The sequence below is a fragment of the Podarcis melisellensis genome, assembly GCF_964234715.1.
Source record: "Podarcis melisellensis genome assembly, chromosome: 4".
NCBI classification, from domain to species: Eukaryota; Metazoa; Chordata; class Lepidosauria; order Squamata; family Lacertidae; genus Podarcis; species Podarcis melisellensis.
In genome coordinates this window covers 17,391,827-17,416,607 of record NC_138531.1, presented here as the reverse complement: position 1 = coordinate 17,416,607, position 24,781 = coordinate 17,391,827, and the positions used below count along the sequence as shown (strand labels likewise).

The window sequence follows — 24,781 nt, the reverse complement described above, 5'->3', positions numbered from 1 at the left end:
CAAAGTATTGGAGCCTCAGGTTCAGGATCTGTCCTTCCAGTGAGCACTCAGGGCTGATTTCCTTAAGAATGGATAGGTTTGTTCTTCTTGCAGTCCATGGGACTCTCAAGAGTCTCCTCCAGCACCATAATTCAAAAGCATCAATTCTTCGGTGATCAGCCTTCTTTTAGTAATAAAGCATAGCATGTAGCCATAAATCTCATCACTTCTGCTGCTTTGAAACTCTGCTGAATGGGGGAACATGCCTGAGGCCTTATCAAAGGCTCAGGTCGTTAATTATTTGTTGGAGGGCGATTCCGAAGGACTCAGCCGGAAGATGAGCTTTATCAGCTTGGCCGAGTGGAGATTCCGACACCATTCACCTGATCTCTTCTCTTGCTCTTTCTAGCTCCCACCACTCTCAGGGGTTGTCCTTAATGCAAATGGCATTCATGTCTGTTTGTGGCAGATGCTGGCCCAGAATACCAGTGCTCAAGTCAGCTTTGACCACTGTAGACTAAATTCATTCCCATGAATGCTAAAAACTTTCAGCTAGCTGCCACCCTGTATCCTTTTGTTCACATCTCTCCCACTTCCTTTTTTATTTTATATTTTTCACTTCATCCAAAAAGATCTCAGGACAGTACACATTTCTATAGGTTTGGGGAAGTTATTTCTACATGCTGCTCTATGGCTTCTACTTACGTGGCCATAAAGAAAATTTGCATGGTGATTTCTGCTATCAAGGAGCAGGTTTTCATTTATGTTTTGATACAGCTGGACAGCATTTTGAATCAAGATGGCAGACTGAACTTTTCAAAACTACCCCTTTTTTGTTTTTTAAGTGTTCCTCATCAATGCCAGGTATGAGACTGCTGGTAATACCATAAAATAACAAATAAAATCAAACACCAAAGACAAAACAAAAAACTCTCCCACTTCCTTCAGTGATTTACCTTGCAACTTCCCTTTAATTTTACTTTTATCAGAAAACCGCTCCTTTTTTGGAAAAGTGTGGGCTTTGCATCTGTTACTCCCTCTTGGGTAACTTACAAGGACAGTGACCCAGATTGAAGTTACATGTGCTGTATTTAAGTGCATTTTGGTAAATGTGCCAGTTTCTGACCCAGCCCTATCCAGATTTTCAGAAGAAGCCTGTCCTTTGTGAGAATACAGCCAGGGCTGATGAGAGGGAAAGTTTCCTCTAATGCAGGTGTGGAGAACCTTTGATCCTCCAGATGATGCTGACCTGTTGCACCCATCAACCCCAGCAAACATGGCCAATGCCCATGGAGTTGTAATGGATAATGGATAGTTCAGTAACGTCTGGATGGCCAAAGTTTTCCCACACCTGTTCTAGTGCTAGATGTATATTTTCCCACAGTTATTTGTGTTCTATTCGATATAGATAGAGTTTATTGAGAAAGAGCAGTGGTCTTGTATTCATATATTCCAACCTGAGGTCATTGGAGGAAGGGGAAAAGAGAATAAACATTCAATTTTATTTCCCCCCCCCCCCCGCTTTCTTTTCTGCATAAATTGGAAGGCAGGTGAACTTTTTCCCACATACTGATTGGAATTTGATTTAGGGTGCCTAATGCCAGATAATATTCCTTTCACCTTGAGTCTGCAGGCTTCAACTTGACCAAATTTACCTCACAGCTTGCTCCACCTGGGTAGCCATATTCTGTTCCATCCCGTGCCCTTGCCAGTGTATGTTAATATAAGAGGCATTGTCTATGTTAATGTCACATATCTGTATTTATTTTGGGTTAATTTCATTGGGTGTGGCTTGAAAGTCTCCTTTTTTGCACTGAAATAAAAAGTGTGGAGAAATTTGAGATGCTCATCTTAAAACTGTCACATACTCTCAGCTTTAATCATAGCTCAAAAGCATTTGTTAAGATATAGCTCATTCTGTAAGAAACAGAAATATGTCTTGCCAGTCAGACCAAAAATAGCCAGACACATCATTTTAAAAACAACAACAGCCAAACAAGTTTTTTAAACTATGTGGTTGGATATATTCTACTTCCCTTTTGACAGAAATAGGAGGAAATTGATCTAATGTGATTGGGCCCAGACATTACACATTTTTCTTGTTTACCAATGTCTAACATCATATATTCCATTTGTACTATATCAATAAAACAGCACTGTATCCCCCTTCCCAAGCTTAACACATCTTAGCTTGAAAAGTGATTTAAACTGGATAGCTCAGTTGGCAGAACATGAAATTCTTGATCTCATGGTTATGGGTTCAAGCACCACATTGGGAAAAAATATTCTGGCATAGCAGGGGGTTGCACTAGATGATCCTTGTGGTCACTTCCAACTCTACAATTCTATGATTTTATTGATATTAATAAGCAATTCTATATTTGTGATCCACTAACTCAGGCAGGGTCCATAGGATGTGGTGTGGGGCGAAAGAGAAGTAACCTCATACTGTGCACCCAGCCCTCTGAATTATGACCATCCATTGTGGAATGAATATGCTAGGTATGGTGTGCTGTAACTGAGTGCTGAGTTCAACCACATCCTATGTTGTTAGGAGACCCCTGCTCCCTTCACAAAGCTACAATCCTCTGAGTAGTTTAACAGTCAATCCCTCTTCCCGAGGAACTCTGGAAATCGTAGCTCTATGAGGGGGAAGGGGGTCACCTCACAACTCCCAGTACGCTTAACAAGCTACAGTTCCCATGATTCTTTGGAAGAAAGTCATGGTTGTTTAAACTGGTATAGCAGTACTTTAAATGTATTGTGCAAACTGGACCAAAGTCTTTTCAACAGTCCCCCTTCCCTCACCTATTATGGGATGGCACTCTTTAGGGAAATGCCAAGTTAATACTCTTCTGGGTTTAAGTCTCCATGATGTTTAACATGTGTGCATTTGATGGCTCTTTTAGTTCTGTGCTGTACATAGTCAAATTTTATTATACTAGTTTTGTGTCTGGGCTTTATGCTGGCTGACTTCTTTTTAAAGTTTCATTCTTTTTATTTCTACGATGCCTTGGTAATTTATTTTAGGAGGATATCTGCTGGAAATGTAAAGAAAATGATGCTACCTTTTCATATGTTGTGGTCCTGTAAGGTAATAAAAGAATTCTGGGAAATAATATATAATGAATTGGTGTGTGTGTGTTTAAATTAACCTTTATAAAACAAAACAAATCAGAGGCTTTCTTACTAGGAATTGTAGGTGCTGATATTCTGAGGGAGCAAAAATGACTTTTTATGTATGCAACGACAGCCGCAAGGATGCTATTAGCCCAGAGATGGAAAGAAGATCAAGTCCCCACCAGAGAGGAATGGCAAATTAAACTGCTGGACTATGCCAAAATGGCAAAATTGACCAGAAAGCTCAGGAACCAAGAAGACCAATACTTCAACAAAGAATGGGGAAAAATTATAATCTATCTTGGAGGCCATTGTAAGGAGATGAAACACTAGCAGGATTGCAATAACACTTGAAATGTAGCAAGGAACTATGGAGACAATGGAGTTATACAAAATATGGACTATTGAAAAAGATGTAGCAGAAAAGGCTTGGTAATGGGACCCATTGAGGGGAAGGTGGGAAGTCCAGAGATTCAGAGGAATCTCTTAATTGTTGATGTGTATGGTTGTATTGTTATAATTTTATATATGTAAGGTAAAGGTAAAGGTACCCCTGCCCGTACGGGCGAGTCTTGCCAGATTCTAGGGTTGTGCACTCATCTCACTCTATAGGCCAGCGCTGTCTGCAGACACTTCCGGGTCACATGGCCAGTGTGACAAGCTGCATCTGGCAAGCCAGTGCAGCACACGGAACACCGTTTACCTTCCTGCTGGTAAGCTTCCCTATTTATCTACTTGCACCCGGAGGTGCTTTCGAACTGCTAGGTTGGCAGGGGCTGGGACCGAACGACGGGAGTGCACCCCGCCGCGGGGATTCGAACCACCGACCATGCGATCGGCAAGTCCTAGGCGCTGAGATTTTACCCACAGCGCCACCCGCGTCCCAATATATATGTAAAATCAAATAAAATCAAATATATATGTAAAATCAAATAAAAATTAATTTCGGGGGGATTATGAGGGACCTTGTTGTTGTTGTTTAGTCGTTTAGTCATGTCTGACTCTTCGTGACCCCATGGACCAGAGCACGCCTGGCACTCCTGTCTTCCACTGCCTCCCACAGTTTGGTCAGACTCATGTTGGTAGCTTCGAGAACACTGTCCAACCATCTCGTCTTCTGTCGTCCCCTTCTTCTTGTGCCCTCCATCTTTCCCAACATCAGGGTCTTTTCCAGGGAGTCTTCTCTTCTCATGAGGTGGCCAAAGTATTGGAGCCTCAGCTTCAGGATCTGTCCTTCCAGTGAGCACTCAGGGCTGATTTCCTTAAGAATGGATAGGTTTGATCTTCTTGCAGTCCATGGGACTCTCAAGGGTCTCCTCCAGCACCAAAGAGGGACCTTACAAACTTAATAAATACGTGCATTACGGCTCTGACATGACTGTTCAGCCAGGCAAAAAAGTGAGTAGGGGGTGTTCCCTCTTCCCACTCATGTGACTCGAACTCCTACCTGCTGGTAATCAGCATCCAGCCCTGAGGATGCTGTTGATGGTGTGTGTCTTTGGCTCTCCTTCTTGCACAAGATCCCAGCTGGGTCAGACCTGAGGCATTTAGCCCAGCATCCTGTTCTCACAGATGCTTATAGGAAGCCCACAAGCCAAGTGCCATAATATTGTCCCCACTTGTGATTCCCAGAAATTGTCCCCACTTGTGATTCACAGGTGCATTGCCTCCAACAGTAGCTAGCAGTAATCCGTAGCCCTATTCTCTATGAAATATACTGTATTTCATACATATAGGCATATATGGTGGCTACATGGCAAAAGTCTTTCCCTCCCTTGAGGGGTAATATTACCTGGATTATTATTATTATTATTGTTAAAATTTGTATACCATCCTTCATACAAAGATCACAGGGCAGTTCACAACCTAAAAATGCAAAATGAAAACAAATAGAATATATAATAGAACAAAATCAATCATCCCCCTCCCACAGACACATTTTGAAGGCCATATAATATAGCAGACAGATGAAGAATCAGAAGTTTTTTGCTTTCTGAATCTTATTTTTCTATCTTTCTCTTTTAACCTCTTTTCTATTTTTTATTATTATTTCTTTTTCCTTCTCTATTCTCTCTGTCACCCCTTTCTGTGTTTTTATTGCATCTATATAAAAGTCTTGATTTAGTGAAAACATGGGGAAATATATCAAGTTTTGTATTTTTCTCTATAAACCTTAATAAAATTTGTTTTGTTTGTTTATAGCTGTAGAATGTTAATCAGCCAAATGGCTGGTTGAAGAGAAATTTTTTCGCCTGGCACCTTGGCTTGGCATTGACCAGTGCAGAAAATAAATGTGTGTGGTACACATAGGAGCGGCAGGCCCAAAGCACTTCCATGTTGTTGTTAAATCCTCCTCAGCAGACCCACTGAAATGAATGAATATGATTAAGTTAAGTCTACTAATTTCGGTGGGTCTGTTTTGAGTGAAACATTGCAAGGCCGGCCCATCCATGAGGTGGACGGAGGTGGATGAAGTCTGACTTACTGGAGTCATGCAGTTGGCTTCCAGGTTCTGGCAAATCCTTGCAAGAGCCCCATGCGATTTTGCAGGGCAAGATCTCACTGGAACTCAGAAGCCACCTCACACAACTGCATGACCCCAGTAAGTGAGACTTCAGTTGGGACAATGGGCAGCTTCTCAATTCACCTCAGGCGATGAAATGGGACAAGCCACCCCTGCTTGGTTGAATACCACCCACTGAAATCAATGAACTTAAGTTAGTCATGGTCATTAATTTCAATGGATCTCAAAAAGAAAAGGGATGCGGGTGGTGCTGTGGGTTAAACCACAGAGCCTAGGACTTGCCAATCAGAAGATTGGCGGTTCGAATACCGGTGATGGGGTGAGCTCCCGTTGCTCGGTCCCTGCTCCTGCCAACCTAGCAGTTCGAAAGCACGTCAAAGTGCAAGTAGATAAATAGGTACTGCTCTGACGGGAAGGTAAATGGCGTTTCCGTGCGCTGCTCTGGTTTGCCAGAAGCGGCTTAGTCATGCTGCCCACATGACCCAGAAGCTGTATGCTGGATCCCTCAGCTAATAAAGTGAGATGAGCTCCGGAACCCCAGAGTCGGCCTCGACTGGACCTAATGGTCAGGGATTACCTTTAACCTGAATAGGACTAGTGTTCAACACTACCTGTTACCTCTGCAAGCCCTCAGAACAGCCTTTCTCAACCTGTGGGTCCCCAGATGTTGTTGAACTACAACTCCCATCACCCCTAGCTAGCAAGGCCAGAACTCAGGGTTGATGGGAGTTGTAGTCCAACAACATCTGGGGACCCACAGGTTGAGAACCACTGCCTTAGAAGATATTCTGTGTGTGAGTCAGTCTTAACCTTGCTTTATAAGACTGCAAAAATATAATAAAATAAGTAAAAATCAGCTCAGACACTATCTTTAGGAACTCCTTATCTATCAGCAGTGAAATAGGAATGACTATATTTTATTGGGGGGGAGGGGAGGGAGGGAGAAATCAAAGTGAGCATTGTATTAATCAGGAATATCTATGCAGTCCATAAAACAAGTGAGGTCTGCAAAACATGAAAAACAGAGTGTGCGCCCATATGTGCATAAATGTAGTAAATGCAATAAAACATCCACGTAGTGAGGGTGTGGGGAGAGCAGCATCTCTTCACAGCTTCTTGCTTATCACACTGCTAAGTTGAACACCTCTAAAATGATGTGATAGGGGCAGACATTTTCAGAAACTGGAGGGAGTTTATTGGCCCAGCCTTAATATTTATAGCACAATCCTACATTTGTTTTAGCAGAAGCAAGCATTCAATGTCACTTACCTCCAGGTCAATACATTCAAGCTTGCAGCAATGCAAAACAATACAATAGATGTGAACTCAGAAGAAATTTGCATTGAATTCAATAGGTGTTACTCAAAGAATGCATGTGCATTATCAACAACGGGTAAATTTGGTTTTCTCTCTGTTTCTTATTTTCCCAACCTTAAATTCAGTTCTCCACATTTCCACATAAATTTGTGGTTTTTTATTTTTAAGGTTCTCATGAAAATTCATCAGCGTTTTAGTGTGAATTTTCACATTTTGAATTTTGTATATATATATATATATATATATATATATATATATATATATTTGCTTTCGTAGATTTTCACCCGAGGACACCAAAACCTGCATATATATATATATATATATATATATATATATATATATATATATATATAAAGGAATTTCCTCCATGCAATGTATTTTTGCATGTTGTTTTCTAATACATGCATTTATAGGCACACTTTACCCTAATATATGTATTTTTGTACACATCATTTGGCAGGAGAACTGCATTGCAAAATTTGGAGAAGTGTGAGTTTTGAAGGACAGCTGTGTTTTGGTTCACATATTGTTTCAACAAGTGAAGATTTGGTAAGGTCACCTTTAAATGTGAACTGCATCAAATTTACTCCCCTTCTCTAACTACAACTTATTAATAATAGTAGTAATATCTTTATTAGTAGCCAGTTTCTTTTGCTAAAGCAAATTACTAAAAATAAGGGACCACCACCAAAACCAGCATATTCTTCTTTCTCCTAGTGGGGAAAAAAAAAATCACATCTGCATCTCCACGTTTCTCAGTTTGAATATTCTGTATTGCCAGTGTCTTGTGAAAGAATATTTCTAATTCTCTATACAGAACCCACAGGCAGGGGTGGGTAGAGATCATTTCCATGGCAGCTCCGTGATAAATTCAGCAGGTATTTTCACTGCCTATCACATTACCTGTTCACATTACCACATCTCCCTGTTCATTCCTAGGAGCCTATAGTTTTGGTTGTGAAATCAATGATCTAATGTAAGAAATAAGGTGGTAGTTCAATCAAGCTGCAGGGCCACAGGCACAGTTTTGTGAAAGACATTGCAGCATTGTGCCAATTGGAATGAATAAAGTATCTGGTACAAATATTTCCTTTTCTTTCCCCCAGAGAGGCTGTTTCTTCAGAAGGTCAAGACATTGCAGAGAAATTAACATTTATGTCAGCTGCTACATAAGCAAACCTCTGGAAGCTTAATTAAGATGTTTTATTTCTTGATGATAAATAGATCCGAATCGTGTAGGCAACACTTGGTATATATTTTCCTCTTCCTGTTTTCTAACGACTTTTAGACTACTTACGGCTGAATTGATTTAACAATGCATTTTTTATAGTATGTAACCATTCAGCCTTAAATAGTCAGAGCCAGAAGTGGGGGCGAATGAATCCATCAAAGTGTAGCTGGTTCACAAAAGACGAGCTTAAACAGGAGGGGAAATGCAGGTCAGAGTAACAATTTGGCACTGTGTCAGTCATGCATGGGCACTAAACTGCCTTCTTGCACCCAGAACAAGATGCTTCTGTATGCATGACGACGGACTGAAGCCTCCCATTTGATTTCCGAACAGATCTGAACTTGTGCGTGCAGGTCTTGCCAATGTCTTTTTTATTTTAAAAAAGGAACTTTTCAGGGGGGGGGTGCATTTTCTTTTTTTTAAAAAAACCACATTTATTGTCATCTTTTTATTTATAGCTAGAAGTTCTTTGATTTGCTTGAAAGGCACCCAAGAATAATAATAGTAACTGTGAACTGAAATAGATACAAACTGTACAGAATAAATAGTTCATATAAACCTAACTAAGCTTTGTAGTAAAATAAAGCTGCCGTGCTTCATGTCACCTTCATCTGGAGAGCATCTTTGTGAAGTACATCCCATTGATTTCCACAGAACATCTGTCAGGCTGCTCGTATTTGCTTTTTTAGGTTTACATCTAAGTTGTTGGGCGGGGGATAAGTGTGCATGGAAAATGTGGCTTGCGTATTCAACAAACGGGTTTGTGAAAACACAGATGTAGCTGTCCGAGAGCTAGACTTGATCGTACCTCCTTGTCGAGTGCATACTCAGCAGAAAACCCAGGACAGTTGCAGTGTAATAGCCGAAACAGCCTGACAGAACTTGCTTTCATGTAAGCATGCTTAAGCATGCGGACAAATCAATGGCTGGGACCCAGCTTAGTCACTGGCAACTATATGTTCAGCATTAACATGACATAGACCCAAGATTCTGGAGTGCTAACGTTGTAAATATAGATTCCAGCAATTTGCTTTAAAACAAGTTGCAAACCACGCACATGTACTTTTTCTTTCTTCCTTAAAGTGCCTGGTATCACTTTCAAACCGGACCTGATAAAAGCTTTTTTGCTGAGTAATTGTAGCAAATATGGAGTATTTACTCAGATACACAAATAAGATCTTGTTGCTCATTGGTGTACTTATTTGCATGTGACATTTAACTGACCACAGTGAATTGATGTTTCATCCAAAGTATCCACAACCATAACGGGAGTCAGTCATATAAATAATAATAATAACCCAGCTCATTGATTTACTAATATATTTACAATAAATTCTCAGTAGCTTTCCAAATTTCCTCAGGTATGAGTGTCAACCAATGGTGCACAGAACTCTATAGCAGCATTATATTGAAGACTGTCCAAAAACAATTAAAATTGCCTACTAGGGAAAGTAACAAAAAAAGAGTTTTGTGTATGTCTTTTAGGATTCCTAGATAAAACATGTACACAGCTTTCCCCCTCCTTCTGAATATTCTAACAGGTTCTTTTTTAAAATATAAATAACATTCCAAATAAAAGGTACTTAAATATTGGCGGACCTTGGGGTTGTACAGTTAAATATCTGTTTAAAATCATATAATTTATCTTGTATTTATTATGTGGCAATCTCATGTGCGATCCATAGACAATACTCATACATGTGAACTAATTCCTAACCAATATACACTAGCCTCTTGGAACCAGGTATATAGGTGCATTTTAAAGAAAATTTAGTGTCTAGGTCCGGGGAACAAAAGTAAACCAATGCTTCAAGCTTTTTTCTTTCTTTTCTAAGCGAAAAAAATGAGGGATTGCCATGCAGGTCTCGAGGAATATGGCCAGCTGAACTTCCTCCCAGAATCCAGTTGCCCAAAGTTCACATTTAATGTGAGAATGAGACACAGAGCCTGCAAACTTCCCCATGGCTTCACACAGTTATCCCTGAGAGTTTCTTGTCACTCGGATTACTACTGTGCTTAAAGTTCTGATTGACGACACATTATTATAAGGCACTTTTATTTACAAGTTCCGAGTTAAGATAGAAGAGTCTTTGACTTAATCCTTCAAAAAGGGTCCCTTTTATGTTTGCTGTTCCAAAACCTCTAGGTAATCGGGTTCAGCATGCAGGTTGGCTTTGAGTTCAAAATATTCATTTTTAGTCTGTTCTAGTAAAACTTTCCTTGGCCTGGAGTACATGAGTGTCTCCATCAGCTTGAGCTCCTCATGAGCTCCTGGATAGTGTACCTCCATATCAGGGTGTAACTGGGCTATGTTTTTCCGTAGATACTCAGTTATCCCCAGTTGCTGAAGTTCTCTTTCTTTCTCAAGAATGTTCCTGTACAAGGAGCTGGCATCCTGGAAGGAAAGGAACTCAGCCGATTGGTCTGTAGCTTTATATTTGACATTTGACCCCGTCAGAGGGGAAGAGTGCTCCCTCTCCAAGAGGCCTCTGCGGAGATGTTTGGAATCATTCATCTCCTTGTCATTCATCTCCTGTTGATGGTCTGTAAATTTGGGGCTGAAAGATGGGCTTCGATAAACTTGCACCATGGGGCTGAGCATACGTTGCTCATACAAGCTTGTGGCTGGGCGCTCCGTGGTGTGATGTGTTGTTTTGTGACCATACATGCTGTACTGAAGCTGCACTGGGCTGTTGTCCCGCATCTGTTCGTCTGCGTGCTTCTTTTTGTACCTTCTCCGCCGGTGTAGCACAAGGACGACAATACCAGCTGCGCAAAAAATGATGGTTACAAAGACTATCAAAAGCCCCAAGATTAAAACTGAAAGAGGAATTGCATCGGTAAGTGATCGCAGAATAGTGTCTGCCGTATTGGTGGTGGTTGGTGACGTGGTGACAACTATGAAGCTAGCATGAGTTGCGGAAGGTGGGCTGTTTATTCCGGGACATAGCACGTCACTATTCAGAGATTTCAGTTTCTTTTTAGCTAAATGCCTTGGAGATGTGCAGAAAATGTCACCCGTCATTGTGTTTCTGTTCAGCTTTTGTATCCATTGCTGCAGCCCAACTGAGTCACAAGTACAATCCCAAGGGTTGTCTTCCAGCTCAAGTTGTACGAGTAAATCCAGATCATCTAAGACATTCCCTACAGGCAAATGTGCAAACTGGTTGGTTTTCAGATTTAGCCTGGCTAGAGGAACTCCAGAAAAAATGTGGGCTGGCAAAGTCTGAAGAAGGTTATTATTTAAATAAAGGACCTTTAGTTTAGGCATGGGATGAAATGTCCCGGGTAAAACCTCCTTGATGAAATTATATTCAAGATACAAATACTCAAGGCGCTGCAGGCCTAAAAATAAATTCCGACTCAGCTTGGTGAGATGATTCCCATTGAGATATAATTTCTGCAATCTGGTGAGATTGAGGAAGGATCCTTCTTCTAGTATTTCAATACGGTTGCTTCCCAGGTGAAGCAAGTCTAGGCTGCCATAGTCTACAAGGTCTGATTTCAGTAATGTCTGAATTATATTTCCAGCTAGTATTAGCTTTTTAGGATTTGGAGGAGGAGGTCCTAAATCTGACAGGCTTTCAATGTTTTGTTCCTGGCATTGCATTAAAATCCCTGAAAGGATATTGCTAGTGCACTGACAAGGGATTGGACAATATACACCAGGAAGCAAAGTAGCTGGCTTTGTTACGTGAAGTGTTAAAGCAGTTTCCCTGGTAGGAACCCTAAAAATAGGTATTACCTTGGTTGAGTAGTGACTATCACTTATTGACGTGGTAACCACCAATGGTAAGGACCCTGATGGGGCATCAAGATCATTTGTAGGGTGAGTGGGACAGAGGGATTCTTTTTTCAATCTGCTTAAAATGCTGCCTTTCAAAATAGGAGGGCTGTGGCATACGACATCACCTATTATGGACTGAGGAGGCATGTTTTCTAACCAAGCTTTCAACTCCACCAAGTCGCAATTGCAGACCCATTTGTTATCTTCCAACTGAAGGTCTAGAATTCTACCAATATGTTCTAAAAAACCAACATAAGGTAGAGTCTGCAGCTGGTTCCCACGAAGATCCAAGTGAGTTAATGGCACAAAGCGAAATACGTTGGAAGGAAGAAACTCAATGGCATTGTCATTTAAAATGAGCACCTTTAGCCTGTTGAGCTTGCTGAAGGCACTTGATTCAATTATTGTGATGAAATTGTTGTCGGCTTGAAGGAATTCCAAGTTCTCCAGGCCATGGAATGTGTCTTCTTTAAGTACTTCTAATGAGTTGTGATTGATATGAAGTTGCTTAAGGAGACTTAGTCCATTAAATGCTCCTGGTTCAATGTCTACAATGTAGTTAAATCCAAGATGGAGTGAGAGAGCGTTGATGAAGCTGGAGAAGTCATTCACATGTAACATGGTCAAACTGTTGTTGAGAAGACTAAGGTGGAAAGGCCGGGATGGTGGAACATGTACTTGAGATAACTCCTTGATGCCTCTTTCTTCGCAGTTTATATTAAAGACACCATCCTTTTCCTCACAGGAACACAGCATATCACAAGAGCCAATAGTTGAAGGTAAAGCTGGTTTGGACTGCAGTACATCACAAGCAACCCCCATCAAACTTAACGTAATTATCCAGAGCTTCATGGTCATCCAGCAGCTTCTGCAAAATACAATACAGATATATACCTCATTTTAATTTTTTTTAAAAAGGTGATCATCACAACATTGGAAGACCTCCCCGCCCCTTACATGCCCACATGCTCAGATATACAAACCACCCACTGAAATAGCAACTCCTATCAATTGAAACATTATAGTAATTCTCTAAGATGAAAATGGTCAACTGGTTGACCATTGAGTGCATCCAATTCCCAGGTTAAATTTGCCCAGTTCTGCAGAGTAACATTTCTGGACACCACTGTGTTCTCTACTTATTGGATAAGCAACTTTCTTTTCCTAAGGTGGGTTGACTAAACTTCACCCAACTATTCTGAATGAGTGTTGGGTGTTCAGAACTATGATATTACCCTCTTTTCTTGATAACTACCATAGTTCTTCCTTGAGGAGTGTGAATGACCCAAACAGTGGAGTGGTACACTATATGTCCTTCAGGCTTAAGAAATTGGCTACACCTCTGCTCTGTGGAAAGGAAGAGTTACAAGTTGCCACTTGCCAGAAGTATATGTCTGATAATTGACAGCTTGTACCATAGATGGGCCACAAAAAAACTGAATTGTCTATTTCAGTGCAAAAAACTTATTTAGAAATTGGATGAAAACAACAAAGGAAGAATCCTGTCCCCCAACATTGTCACAGTGAATGCCAAACATCTGAATGATCAAACAATTTAAACTTTTAGGATAGTAACAGTTGAGTAATAGTAAAGGTAAAGGGACCCTGACCATTAGGTCCAGTCGTGACCGACTCTGGGGTTGCGGTGCTCATCTCGCTTTATTGGCCGAGGGAGCCGGTGTACAGCTTCTGGGTCATGTGGCCACCATGGCTAAGCTGCTTCTGGAGAACCAGAGCAGTGCACGGAAATGCCGTTTACCTTCCTGCCGGAGCGGTACCTATTTATCTACGTGCACTTTGACATGTTTTCGAACTGCTAGGTTGGCAGGAGCAGGGACCGAGCAATGGGAGCTCACCCCATCGCAGGGATTCAAACTGCCAACCTTCTGATAGGAAATTCCTAGGCTCTGGGGTTTAACCTACAGTGCCACCAGCTTCCAACAGTTGAGTAGCAACGTTTTATTTGTAGAATTTAGGTCAAGAAGAAAAATAAGTCACAGAAACGAGAAAAAGTTTCATATAAACACCTCAGTCTTGCATGGATTCATAGGACTCTCTTTCCACTACAAAGTGACTCCCCATCTCCAATCATCTCTCAGTGGAGATATACAATGAACCAAGGATTGTAAATCCTGCTACAGCTCCAATATTCACCTGGCAAGATTATAAGGGTCCATTACATTCTACAGCATGAAGACAGTTGAAGCATGTTCCAGTAATGTCAGAGTCTAAACCCATATGAGAGAAGCCTGTGACATGATTCCTTGCCATGCCAGCATTGCAACATGGCAAGGTGACTGTCTAGTCTGGTCTTGGCTAAAGAACGAGTTAAATTGTGTCCATTACCAGTGTTACTTTTCCATTCTGTTGACTTCTGTGGCAGCTAACATGGTACTTTCTATAGAGTTAGATTACCACTCTCTTCGGCCCCACCAGCATGGCCAATGGACAGGGACTATGACAGTCATAGTCCAGCATCAAATCTGAAATACACCACATGGTTCTTCTACCATGGTGAGCTGTGCATATCAGAAATCATTTATTGAATAATTCAAATTCCTTAAATACAAAACACAAGTCACTTAGAAGTTACGCATATACAGCTACAGCTATGTGTCTGACACTCCCAGCACAATCCTATACATGTCTACTCAGAAGTAAGTGCCAATTGATTCATTCCCTATTTGTGATGCTCCCTTTCATTTGTGAAGTTTTTTTGGGTTGTTTTTTTTTGGGGGGGGAATGGCATCACCCACAAACAAGACGGAGGTATCAATAGACTTAGGGAAACACACAAAAACGAGGGACTCCAAAATAGCTCAGTGAGGACTGAACCTTTTCCATGGAACAATGGATCAGTGGGAAAGAAAACCAGGAGAAGAGAGAACAGAATAGGCTGGCAGGCTGGAAGATGGTGGCTAGTGGAAAAGGTGGGGTTGTAGGAGCTCAAGAGACTTCAAAAGACTGCTGATCAACTGGCAAACAGGCAGGAGCTGCTGACTGAGAGATAAGGCAAGGAGCATAGAAGGAATAAAGAGGGAGAGTGGAAGGTGTGCAATTATATCCCTGTGTCTCTTCCTCCATTCCCTTTTCCCCATTCCTCTCTTCTATGAGCAAGAGAGGATGGAGGAAGGGGCATTCAGATGCAAAATGATCAGAGAGAACCGTAACTTATATTTGGATAAATCATTTCCTGGCAAGGCCAGCCAAGCATGTTTTGCTGCCTGAAGCAAAGGACAATATGGTGCCCACACACAAAAGCCAAGTGGACAGGCAGCTGGATCTTATTTAAATGCTGGTCACATTCTCCACAGCATCTGGGGCAGCATCCTAGTTTAGATGTGGCCAAGTTGGGTCACGTCACACACACATGTGGGTATGGTGGTGGCAGTTGTTATGCTATGTAGTTTGCATTTTCACACTGTAAACTGCCCTGTGATTAGGGGTTTCAGAGGAACAACCGGCACCTGCTGCCTGAACCAGTTGCTACCCTTTGACTAACAGTAGGGCCGGATTATTTCCTAGCTCACATTGAGAAGTCTTATTTAAAATGTCTCCAGGCTGCCCATCAATAGGAAAAAGATCAAAGCTGAAACCGGCCCACAACCAAGGATCTCCTATACCCTTCAAAAAGATAGCAGGAAAAAGAAGAGAGCAGGTGTGTGTGTCAGTAGTCCTGCTAATGCAAATTCCTAAGCAAATGCAGTTTATTGTTACCATACTGCAGGTTAGGAGAACCCATGACTAAGAGACAGTGTAGTACAGGCAAGGGTATATGATGAATACTGCAGGCGAGGCTCCAAGTTGTCTACAACAACCATCCAAGGGTGTCCAGAGGCACTAGACCTCTTGCTACAGATTACCAGCTGAGAGAGCAGCTTTCCATTGTTTTGATCCTCATGATCCAGTCTGGGCTGAGGGCGGAAACAAAAACCTGCAATTAAATCCCTAATGCAGATGGGTGTGGCTGTGGACTGTGCTGAGAGACAGTCACTGCAGTCCCAAAACATAGCCCCTGGTTAACAATGTATGCCAGAGGTAGAAGTGGGGCTGGGGCTGGTGTGAATTCCTGGTCAGCATTCTCCTATATGTCTAGGATGCACCAAAGATCAATCAATTTTACCTTCCCCCTCAAGTCCCCCTCCCAGGCCAAACTGCTTGCACAACCTTCAGGCTTCATTGGAATGAATGCATGCAGATTGGCTGTGCTGTCAAATGTTTTTAAAGTTACCTAAATTTTGCACGTGAAGAAAGAGCGAGGACAGCGGTCTTCGATGGCCCCACCACAGGTAACATACATACACCTGGGGCACGCTGCAACATTTTGTTGCAAGGCATAACTTGTTCTTACTTTAAAGCATCATCTCTTAGTTTTGCCCTCCAGCTGTTTGTGTGTATTTGCATTTTAGGGACATCTAGGAAAATAAGTATAAGAAGAAAGTGGGAAAAGACGGGACAAGCAAGCTGTGAACAAGATGCTGATCTGGATATATTAGACATTTTCATCTACATTATTAATTTCACTCGAAGGTAAATATGGCACAGAATTGCTATGTATACATGGATGATACTGCCTCCTATGGAATTCAAAATGTGCATTGCCTTTAAAGGAACCAGTTTCTGGAAATGTGGAGCTGCTGAGCAATATGTCCTATTAAACACGTTTAAATGTGGGAAATTAACTGTTGTACTAACACAGTTCTTTTAATATAGTTTGACTTGCGACTGCGTATTCTTTACTTATCTGTATGTGTTTACTCAGTCATGTTTGAGTATCTCCTTTTGTTTCACATGGGGTCATCTGTTCACAATGTATTAACAAAGTAAATAGTTCCATATTTCCCAAGTAAAGAATTTCTGCTTCGGAAAGGATGTTTGGAAACACATTTAGGCAAGCTCTGTTTTGGTACACTGCTTATTATAAGGCAGGGAGCAATAGTCACCTCCCAGTGCAATTCTGTGCAAGTTTACTTAGAAGCAAGCTCCAGTTACTTCAATGGGGCTTCCTTCCAAACCGGTGTGCATGCAATTGCAGCTTCGACTTCTCTGAAGTGGTGATATTGATGCCCATGAATCTAGCCTATAATAAGGGGGTAAAAGGGTTGCAGTTTTGACAGATGACATCCAATTTGGCTCGGAGACTCAGTTCAACATGCAACCACCCAGAAAGGTGCTTTATGCACAAGTTGAACTTTTTCTTCATTTTCTTCTACAAAGTATTTGTGTGTTGACATCTATATGCACATGTCCAGGATTGAGGTCATGTCTTCAACCACTGTGAAGTCATGTGTTGCTTCCCTGCACTTGTTTGGGCAATTAGTGCCATTCAATAAAGGAGATTTTGCAACAGATTTTAACCCGATTGTGTTTTACAGCATATTGCTGTAAAGTGTCATGAGGATGTAATAGGAGAGGAATATTGCCTTCAAGTCCTAACTTGTGGGTATCCTCAAGGCATTTGGTTGGCTTCTGTGGAGAAGAGGATGTTGGACCAAAATCCCAAACCTAATTACCTGGGTGTAAGCCCCATTGAACTCAATGAAACCTACTCAAATAGGAGTCCCCTGGTGATGGACCTTTCTGATCCTCTTATATTAGGCTACCAACATTAGAGTCTTTCTTAGGGCTGCGGTATTATTTAGCTTGGAGGGATTCACTTCCAAGTAAACATGTACAGGATAAGTCTGTTCAACTACAGATAGCAATTTTGATTCATTGTTGTTGTTGTTGTTGTTGTTAAACATGACTATAAGCTTCATTTCAGAAGCATTAAGCCAGAGAGCATGGGTGTGTGTAAGATTGGCCCCATAACTAGGGGAACTCACAGTGAAATCCTATATAAGCCTACTCAGATGTAAGTCCCATTGAGTTCAGTGGGGCTTATTCCAAAATAATCGTATATACCATTGCAGCTTCAGTCTTAAAGGAAACTATCCTAGTATGCCAATATTTTGAATGGGCCTACAAGAAAGATGTGGGTTTTTTCTTGTTTGTGTGTGTGGGGGGGTGTTGTCCATAAATGGATAAATGCACATATTTTGGATCAAACAAAATAAGTTTCTTGCCCCACTCTAGAGTCTAAATGTCTGCTTCTCCTTAACTTTACCCTCACCCCAACCAACCTTGCGGACTGATGAACAAGACCCAGCATGCAGATCCTGTTTTACCAAAGGAGTTAGTTTATTACCAGCCATTAAAACAAAAAGTATTCCCCACTTTTAGTACCCAAGGCTTTGTTTTTGATAACCTAACTTCACAAATAAAGCTTCTTGTAAACACTTGTCTTCAGCAAAGCAATTGGGTCATTAATTCAACTTTTATTTTCTCTTAACTGTTCTTCTGCTAAGCAGGCAGAGCACACTGAACATATTTGTTACGATGTCCTTGGGCAAAATTAAGAAGTAAATCAACATGCATTAATTTAAAGTGCATGTTGCATCGACGGACGCTTTACATACATTTCTGAAGATGAAAGCCTTCCACGTTTTTTTCTGAAACACAAATGTTTAAAAGTATTTGCAATCGGCTAGAAAGGCATTCGCCTCTTAATCATTGTCATACTTTGGCTGGGTAAAATTGCAATAAGTCTCTCTTTTTTACACACACACACACACACACACACACACACACAGTTTTTTCTCCCTCTGCAGATAGATTCTTGGAGCTTCTGTCTAGTCCTGGAAGACATCAACTCACTATCTTAGATTTTGTCCTTCCATCTGTCCGCCTCATCCCCAGCCTTCATAAGCTATTGCTAGTAACACAACTGTAAACAAAAGCCTATTTTTGGCTAGCATATTATTTACATTTTAAAACTTCTACCCCATCAAACATGGCTTTATCCATGCATGGATGGGGCTGCTAACCTTGTATTATAAATATAATGAAACTTCAAAATATCCAAAGTGGCACAAGAGTATAACTTACTTAATATTGCCCATTCCAGAGAAATGTCCCTTGTACCTATTAATTCACTTGCTTAGTTGAAGCATTACATTCCCAATGCTCTAATTCCATAGATGCTTTCAAAAACTACCTTAAATAAATGGTTCCATTTTGAGCATGGAGGGAGGAGGGAGTTTGGGGAAAACCTAAGGAACACCAGAGGTTTTCTCCACACACACACACACACACACACACCCCACTCGCCTCCACTGCCTCTTGGTAGTTTTTTTGCACATTTTTGCATTTTCAGGAGCACTGATTAATGAGTGTCCCTAAGGCAAAGTTTCCATACAGATTGAAGGCAATAAATCCATCTATTTTAAACAGAAGCAGAAATCAAATACATTTCTTGTTTCAACTAATGCTTATACAGTTGGTAGAAAGTGGATATGACGGACTACAAAGCCTCAGGTTAAGGAACGATCACTTGAATATGGCTATGTGCTCCTTTGTCAAATTCTGCAGGCAACTACAGTTTACTCTAGGATCTCAGAAGGAATCTAAGGGTTTGGTGTATGTAAAGTCCTTTTCGTGTGTGCCACTGCAAATGCCACTCCTTAAATCTCTCCTTCCCTGCTAGCCAATTTCTTTTAAGATTCTTCCATGCACAAAATATCCCCAGGACCTATGCAACACTTGAGGTGCCATTCTATAAGTTTTGAGCAAATATTTGCTCTAACAGGAAATAAGCACCTCAAACTAACTCTCTCTCTCTCTGTGTGTGTGTGTGTGTGTGTGTATGTGTTTGGTGGGGCGGGAGAGAGAGAAACAGAATAGGTAGCCAAGGTGATTTTTACAATGCAAAAAAAGCTGGCTATGGTTAAGTTAATTCCTAAATGAAAGTCTCCTTACCTGTACAGCAGCTACACCCACTGACACAGCCGGCGATGCACAGAGTCGCTCTTCGTATACAATCCCCTTCCTTGTTATCTCCAAAAAGGAGCCCTATCCAATCCCCCACCAACCTAGGTTAAGGTCTCTCTTTGCAGGGATCTCAAGCGTGGCTGCAGTTCCTTGAAGTTAAAATCCTAGATCCGAAGCAGGACAGATCATATTTGACTGAGAGCAGAGAGACAGAGAGAGGGGGGGAATTAAAAAAAAAAAAATATTGCCGGAGGTGGAGAGGGGGAGAACGACGCCAGGGAGAAAGAGAACCCACTACACCATCCTGTAAACAGTTGTCCCTTTTGCTCAATTAAAATTCACAGCAGACTTCCCAGCTAGGCTGACTTTCTGCACGTAGTTAACCATTTGCGAGCTTCGGGATGCAGTAAATAAACCCAGCGCTCCGCAGGACTTCAAGCGATCACTCCTGGCTTTGCAAGAAACGCAATATGTATCTTTAGATGCTTTAAGGATCCAAACTGCTGCGATGCACGCTCTCTCTGTGTGTTTCGCTCCCCTCTCTCTCTCCCCTCGGAGAGTCTTTCTTGTTAGCTCAGTTTGTTATTAGTCAGATTGCCAGAGGCTGGGAGGTAGTAGGCGTAAATAAAGAGACTTCTTGGCTTTTGACTCAGCCTTTAAGCCCTTCCCCATCGCGGAGCGTTAATCTGCCAGTGTCATTTAATACAAGATCCATGCAGCTCCACCTTAGGAGAGCTCAGCTCCTCCTCCTGCTGCTGCAAATTATCTCACCTTCTCTCCTTTACCCCCTTCTTAACCCTAACTCCCCCCCCTTAAAAAAGAAGCAAAACACCTGAAGCTCCTAAAAGAAAATACTACTCCATCTCTCATAGAAAGCAAAATAAATATTCATTTCTGGGAAGGAGGGAGGGATATTCCGACAGCATTTGGTAGCCTTAACAATTCTTGTTCCAATCTTGATCCAAAGCTCTATTGCAAAATCTCAGAGTTTATCCAGTCATTGACTAGAGAATATTTTTTCCCCTACAAAAGAAGACTTTCAGTGATTAATTACCTGTCAATAGAGAGAAGGGTTTTGTCTAAAGTGTGATAAGTGGTCCATAGATGCTGCCCTCTGGTCTCATCTTCTGGGATGTTTAACTGGTGTAGAAGTGTGAGTGTTTTCATGGGTCGAACTGAAGCAATCCTGGGTTTTTTACAGAGGCAAGCAGAATGCAGTAATTGTTCTCCAGAAATCCCCCAGTGCCCTGTGCTACGGAGAGGATCAGCTTGATTTCTAATTGACTGCTTTCCAAATGTTAGCATAACCCGCTTGCTTTAATGCACTGGCGGCAGAAGCATCCAGCCGTCGAAAGAACTGAGGAGGAGAAGGTAACCAATAACTGGCTCTTTAATTTCCCCTTGCAGTTGTAATCCCTGACGTGTTGTAGTGCTGTGCCTATAAGTGGCGCCAAGGGCAGCTACTTCTGGTAAGAGAACACAAGTCTTCGTAGAAGCCCCACTTTCTGAGCGCTAGGTAGGCAGTGTATAAGGAAATGAAATCTGCACCCACAGCAGCAGTGTGTGTCGGAAATAGAACAAATTGGAACCTTTGGAGAAACACAGTGGCTTCAGGTTATACCACCTGGACTGTAGCCTATTCTGAAGGATATGGAGAGGGGGGAACTTGGAGAAAAACAAAACAGAAGTTATTTTTGCTCTCAATGACATGAAACCTTCAAATCTAAGACTGGGTTGTCTCATTATGCTGGCAGCATGGAAACAGCTAGTGATCTGCTGTTTCTTGCACTGTTAGAAAAAACGTGTGAATTCATGGAACTTGTGTTTTGGCTCCTCCCCTCATTAACACCACCCACTCTCCAGAAACTATGGTGATACTGGTGTGAGGAGGAGCCACAAATCTGTCATCTTCCTCGTAGCGTAACAGTGTGTCAAGAATGCGAGTGTGGGCATTGGTATCACGGCAGAATTGCGAACCGTGAGAGGTTTCACTTGCAAAGTGGCACTTGTTTCCACATGAGCAGAGTGCCTTCACTGTTCTGAGCATGTTCGAAAAGAAGTAGGCCCTACTGCGTTCAGCGAGACTTGTTTCCTAGCAAGTGTGGTTAGGACTGCAGCCTTTGATTCAGATAGTAAGGGCTTGTCCGCATTGGAGTTCACTATGTGTCTGCAGCCATTTGCATTCCCATCTAATTTATGTAGTCCAAATGCCGTTACCCTCAAACAACACCAAAGTTTCTGCTTTCCGCCTTTAAATTCGGGTTTATCTGATATGGCGATAATTGGCTAAACTGGAGGAAATCAGGCTCCAAACTGCTCCACTCAGGGGTGCCCAGACTGAATAAAATATTGGGGTGGGGGCAAGTAAGCCCTGCCCCACATAAATGATCACATGCACACCATTTGAGTGACAATGCCCATCGACTTGAGGGGGCTGGACCCCTCAATTTGGGGTGTGTGTGAAGGGACCTTGGCCCCTAGCTGTTGGCTCCTATTTCTTGGGTGCTTCAGAAGTGTGTGTGTGTGTGTGTGTGTGTGTGTGTGCAGAAACATTGATCTGAAGTGAACATGAAGTTGTTGAGCTTTTTTTAGGATTTGACCCCAATAAATAAATAAATAAACTGCCACAGGGGCCAGATAAAACTGGCCGGAGGGCTGGATTAGGCCCCCCAAATGGACTTTGGACATGACTAATCTGCACAAAACCAGAAAATTGCACTGGCAAATAGATTAACATTTTTATACACACTTACAGTACAGCAAAAAAAAGAAGAAGTATGCTTTTAATTTCTTTTCTGGAGGTGTTCTTTTCCTACATATAGTATTTATTCCCTACAGATGCTCGATTACAGCTTACAGGTGTCGATATCTCAAAAAAAAATCCATCCAAATCTATGTAATAAAAGCATACAATAGGTATGGGGGACCTGTAGCCCTCCACAAATTGCTGGACTGCAACTCCCATAATATCTGACTAATAGCCAATGCTGGTTGGGGTTGAAGGGACCTCAAGTCCAGGAAGGCCCGGGAGGTCACAGGTTCCTTGCCCCTGCTATACAACATGACCAATTAATGATGTTTGAAAACTGATGGGGCTTCACCTGCAAATTTATCGTCCGCAGGAGAAACTACTCTTGGGCAGCTATATTAGTGCACAAAGTCAATTTTCCACTTACCAAATTCAGATCAAAAACTAATAGGGGGGAAACAATCACTGGTAAAGGCCTTAAACTAATTGACTACACAAAATAATTTACTTGGCAACGGTGAAGGCCAGCAAGAATACTTTTTCGCAAGGAAGGCCGGAGGCTTCAAGTAAAACTTTGCATATATGTCCAGCGACAAATGTGGCCAAACAGGGGGAAAGCATTCAAGCAATTGCAATCCATGTAGCGAAACTGCTCAAGGAATCATTACTAGTCTCTGCAAGCTGAGGTTATCAGAGGTCTCCCCCGGTGCTGGAACTGAGAAATCCAGATTCATTATTTTATTCCCTCAAGACGAAAATTCAGTAGAAAGAAAACATTAAAAAAAAAAAAATGTCAGAATCAGTTTCAAATTAATTGGATGTTCCACTCTCACTCTGGGGGGGGGGGCACACTTGCCAACACCCAAAGGGATGGGATGGAGGGACAGAGCACAAGTTGCTCTCAAAAGAGACCAAAATGCTTGGAGAATCACAAAGCAACATGTTTTAGTTGTTACATTTCTGGAAAAAAAAGTGGAGTTGCCATTACTGTTGGAAATTTTTTACTGTGGGCATGAGGTAATGTTTTGTTGTTTTCGCTTGCTGTGGCTCTTTTTTGTGTGACAAATGCATCTTTCACAGAGAACAGAAATGTTATGGTGACTCAATCTAAATGTCAGGCATTTGGCCTGATTTAATATAACGGGGTGTTGCTTTTGAAGTTTGAGCATCTGAGGTATCTTTCAAATGTGTCCAGAAGATGGTTAGAAAGGCCTGTGGATGGTGGCAGCCTGTTGACTTGATAGGGCTGAAAGTGCTGTTTTCATCACAACAGGTACTTGTACCTCATTCATTTATGGAAAGTGTGCCATTGCACACTGGTAGTCGAGCATCAGCCTCTATGTGCTCCAGGCAACAATTATAGAAAGTCTGCTGGTGTTTGCACTAGACCCATGAAAGGGTCCATAGGTCAACACTAATAGGCCATTTTTAGAATTAACAACCTGTCTGGTTTCTCTGTCTAGTGTGATGAATCATGTCACTCTGCCCACTTTTGGCTCCAGTGGTACTTATAGAAGAGCAGCCTGTTTGTTTATTTCTCGCCACACCTCCCAAAAGACCTCTTTTTGTAAATCTCTGGGATTCAGCTTCATGGAGAACATAATTCCTGATCTATTACATCTATTGTTACTTCCACTGCTTCCTGAAATTCGTATGAGCAGAACAGTTGTCTTTTCTACCAATGTGCTCAAATGAGTCACTTTCAGGGGGGTGGGGAATCTGTAGCATATTATCAGGTGCAACTGCATCCCCAAACCATCACTCACAGGGTCATTCGGGCGACTTTTTGTGAACATCCAACCATAATTTAAATCAGTTTGTTGTGCATGTTTGGAGGTGAGAGTACATGTTTAGAGAAAATGCAGTGGGCATCATAGCAACTGCTGTCATAAGATAGTGTGAGAAATATTTTATATTTTCAAAAAAGAGAAATTGGCTATTGCGTGTTTCTTTATCCCATTAGCCTGAGGTTTCCCCAGAAACATAGGACAGGGAATAAATTTTGTTTGGTTTGAATTTTAATGCAAACATACCGGAATTTGGATCCCTTCCTCCCTTGTGGGCCCACTTAGAAACATGTTTGCTTTTAATATGTGAATGATTCTTTGGTGCTCACAGTGGACATTGATGGAAGACTTTTATGTACTAATGGGTCTAAGGAAGAGCAAGAACAGTGCAGATCAAATATTAGGAAATTCCTTCACATAACAATAATATTTTGAGGAAGAGAACAACTTGTTTGTAGAAACTGTAAAGTTTCTGCTA

General features: G+C 41.6%; 1 protein-coding gene across 1 annotated transcript; it reads right to left on the bottom strand.

Moving 5' to 3' along the window:
- Positions 1-9,477: 9,477 nt before the first annotated feature.
- Positions 9,478-20,472, bottom strand: SLITRK6 (SLIT and NTRK like family member 6). The gene is made up of 2 exons (XM_081908187.1): positions 19,756-20,472; positions 9,478-12,826 (listed from the first exon to the last, which is right to left on the bottom strand). The coding sequence occupies exon 2, from the start codon at positions 12,814-12,816 to the stop codon at positions 10,291-10,293; it is 2,526 nt and encodes an 841-aa protein (XP_081764313.1). The 5' UTR covers positions 12,817-12,826; positions 19,756-20,472; the 3' UTR covers positions 9,478-10,290.
- Positions 20,473-24,781: the final 4,309 nt, after the last annotated feature.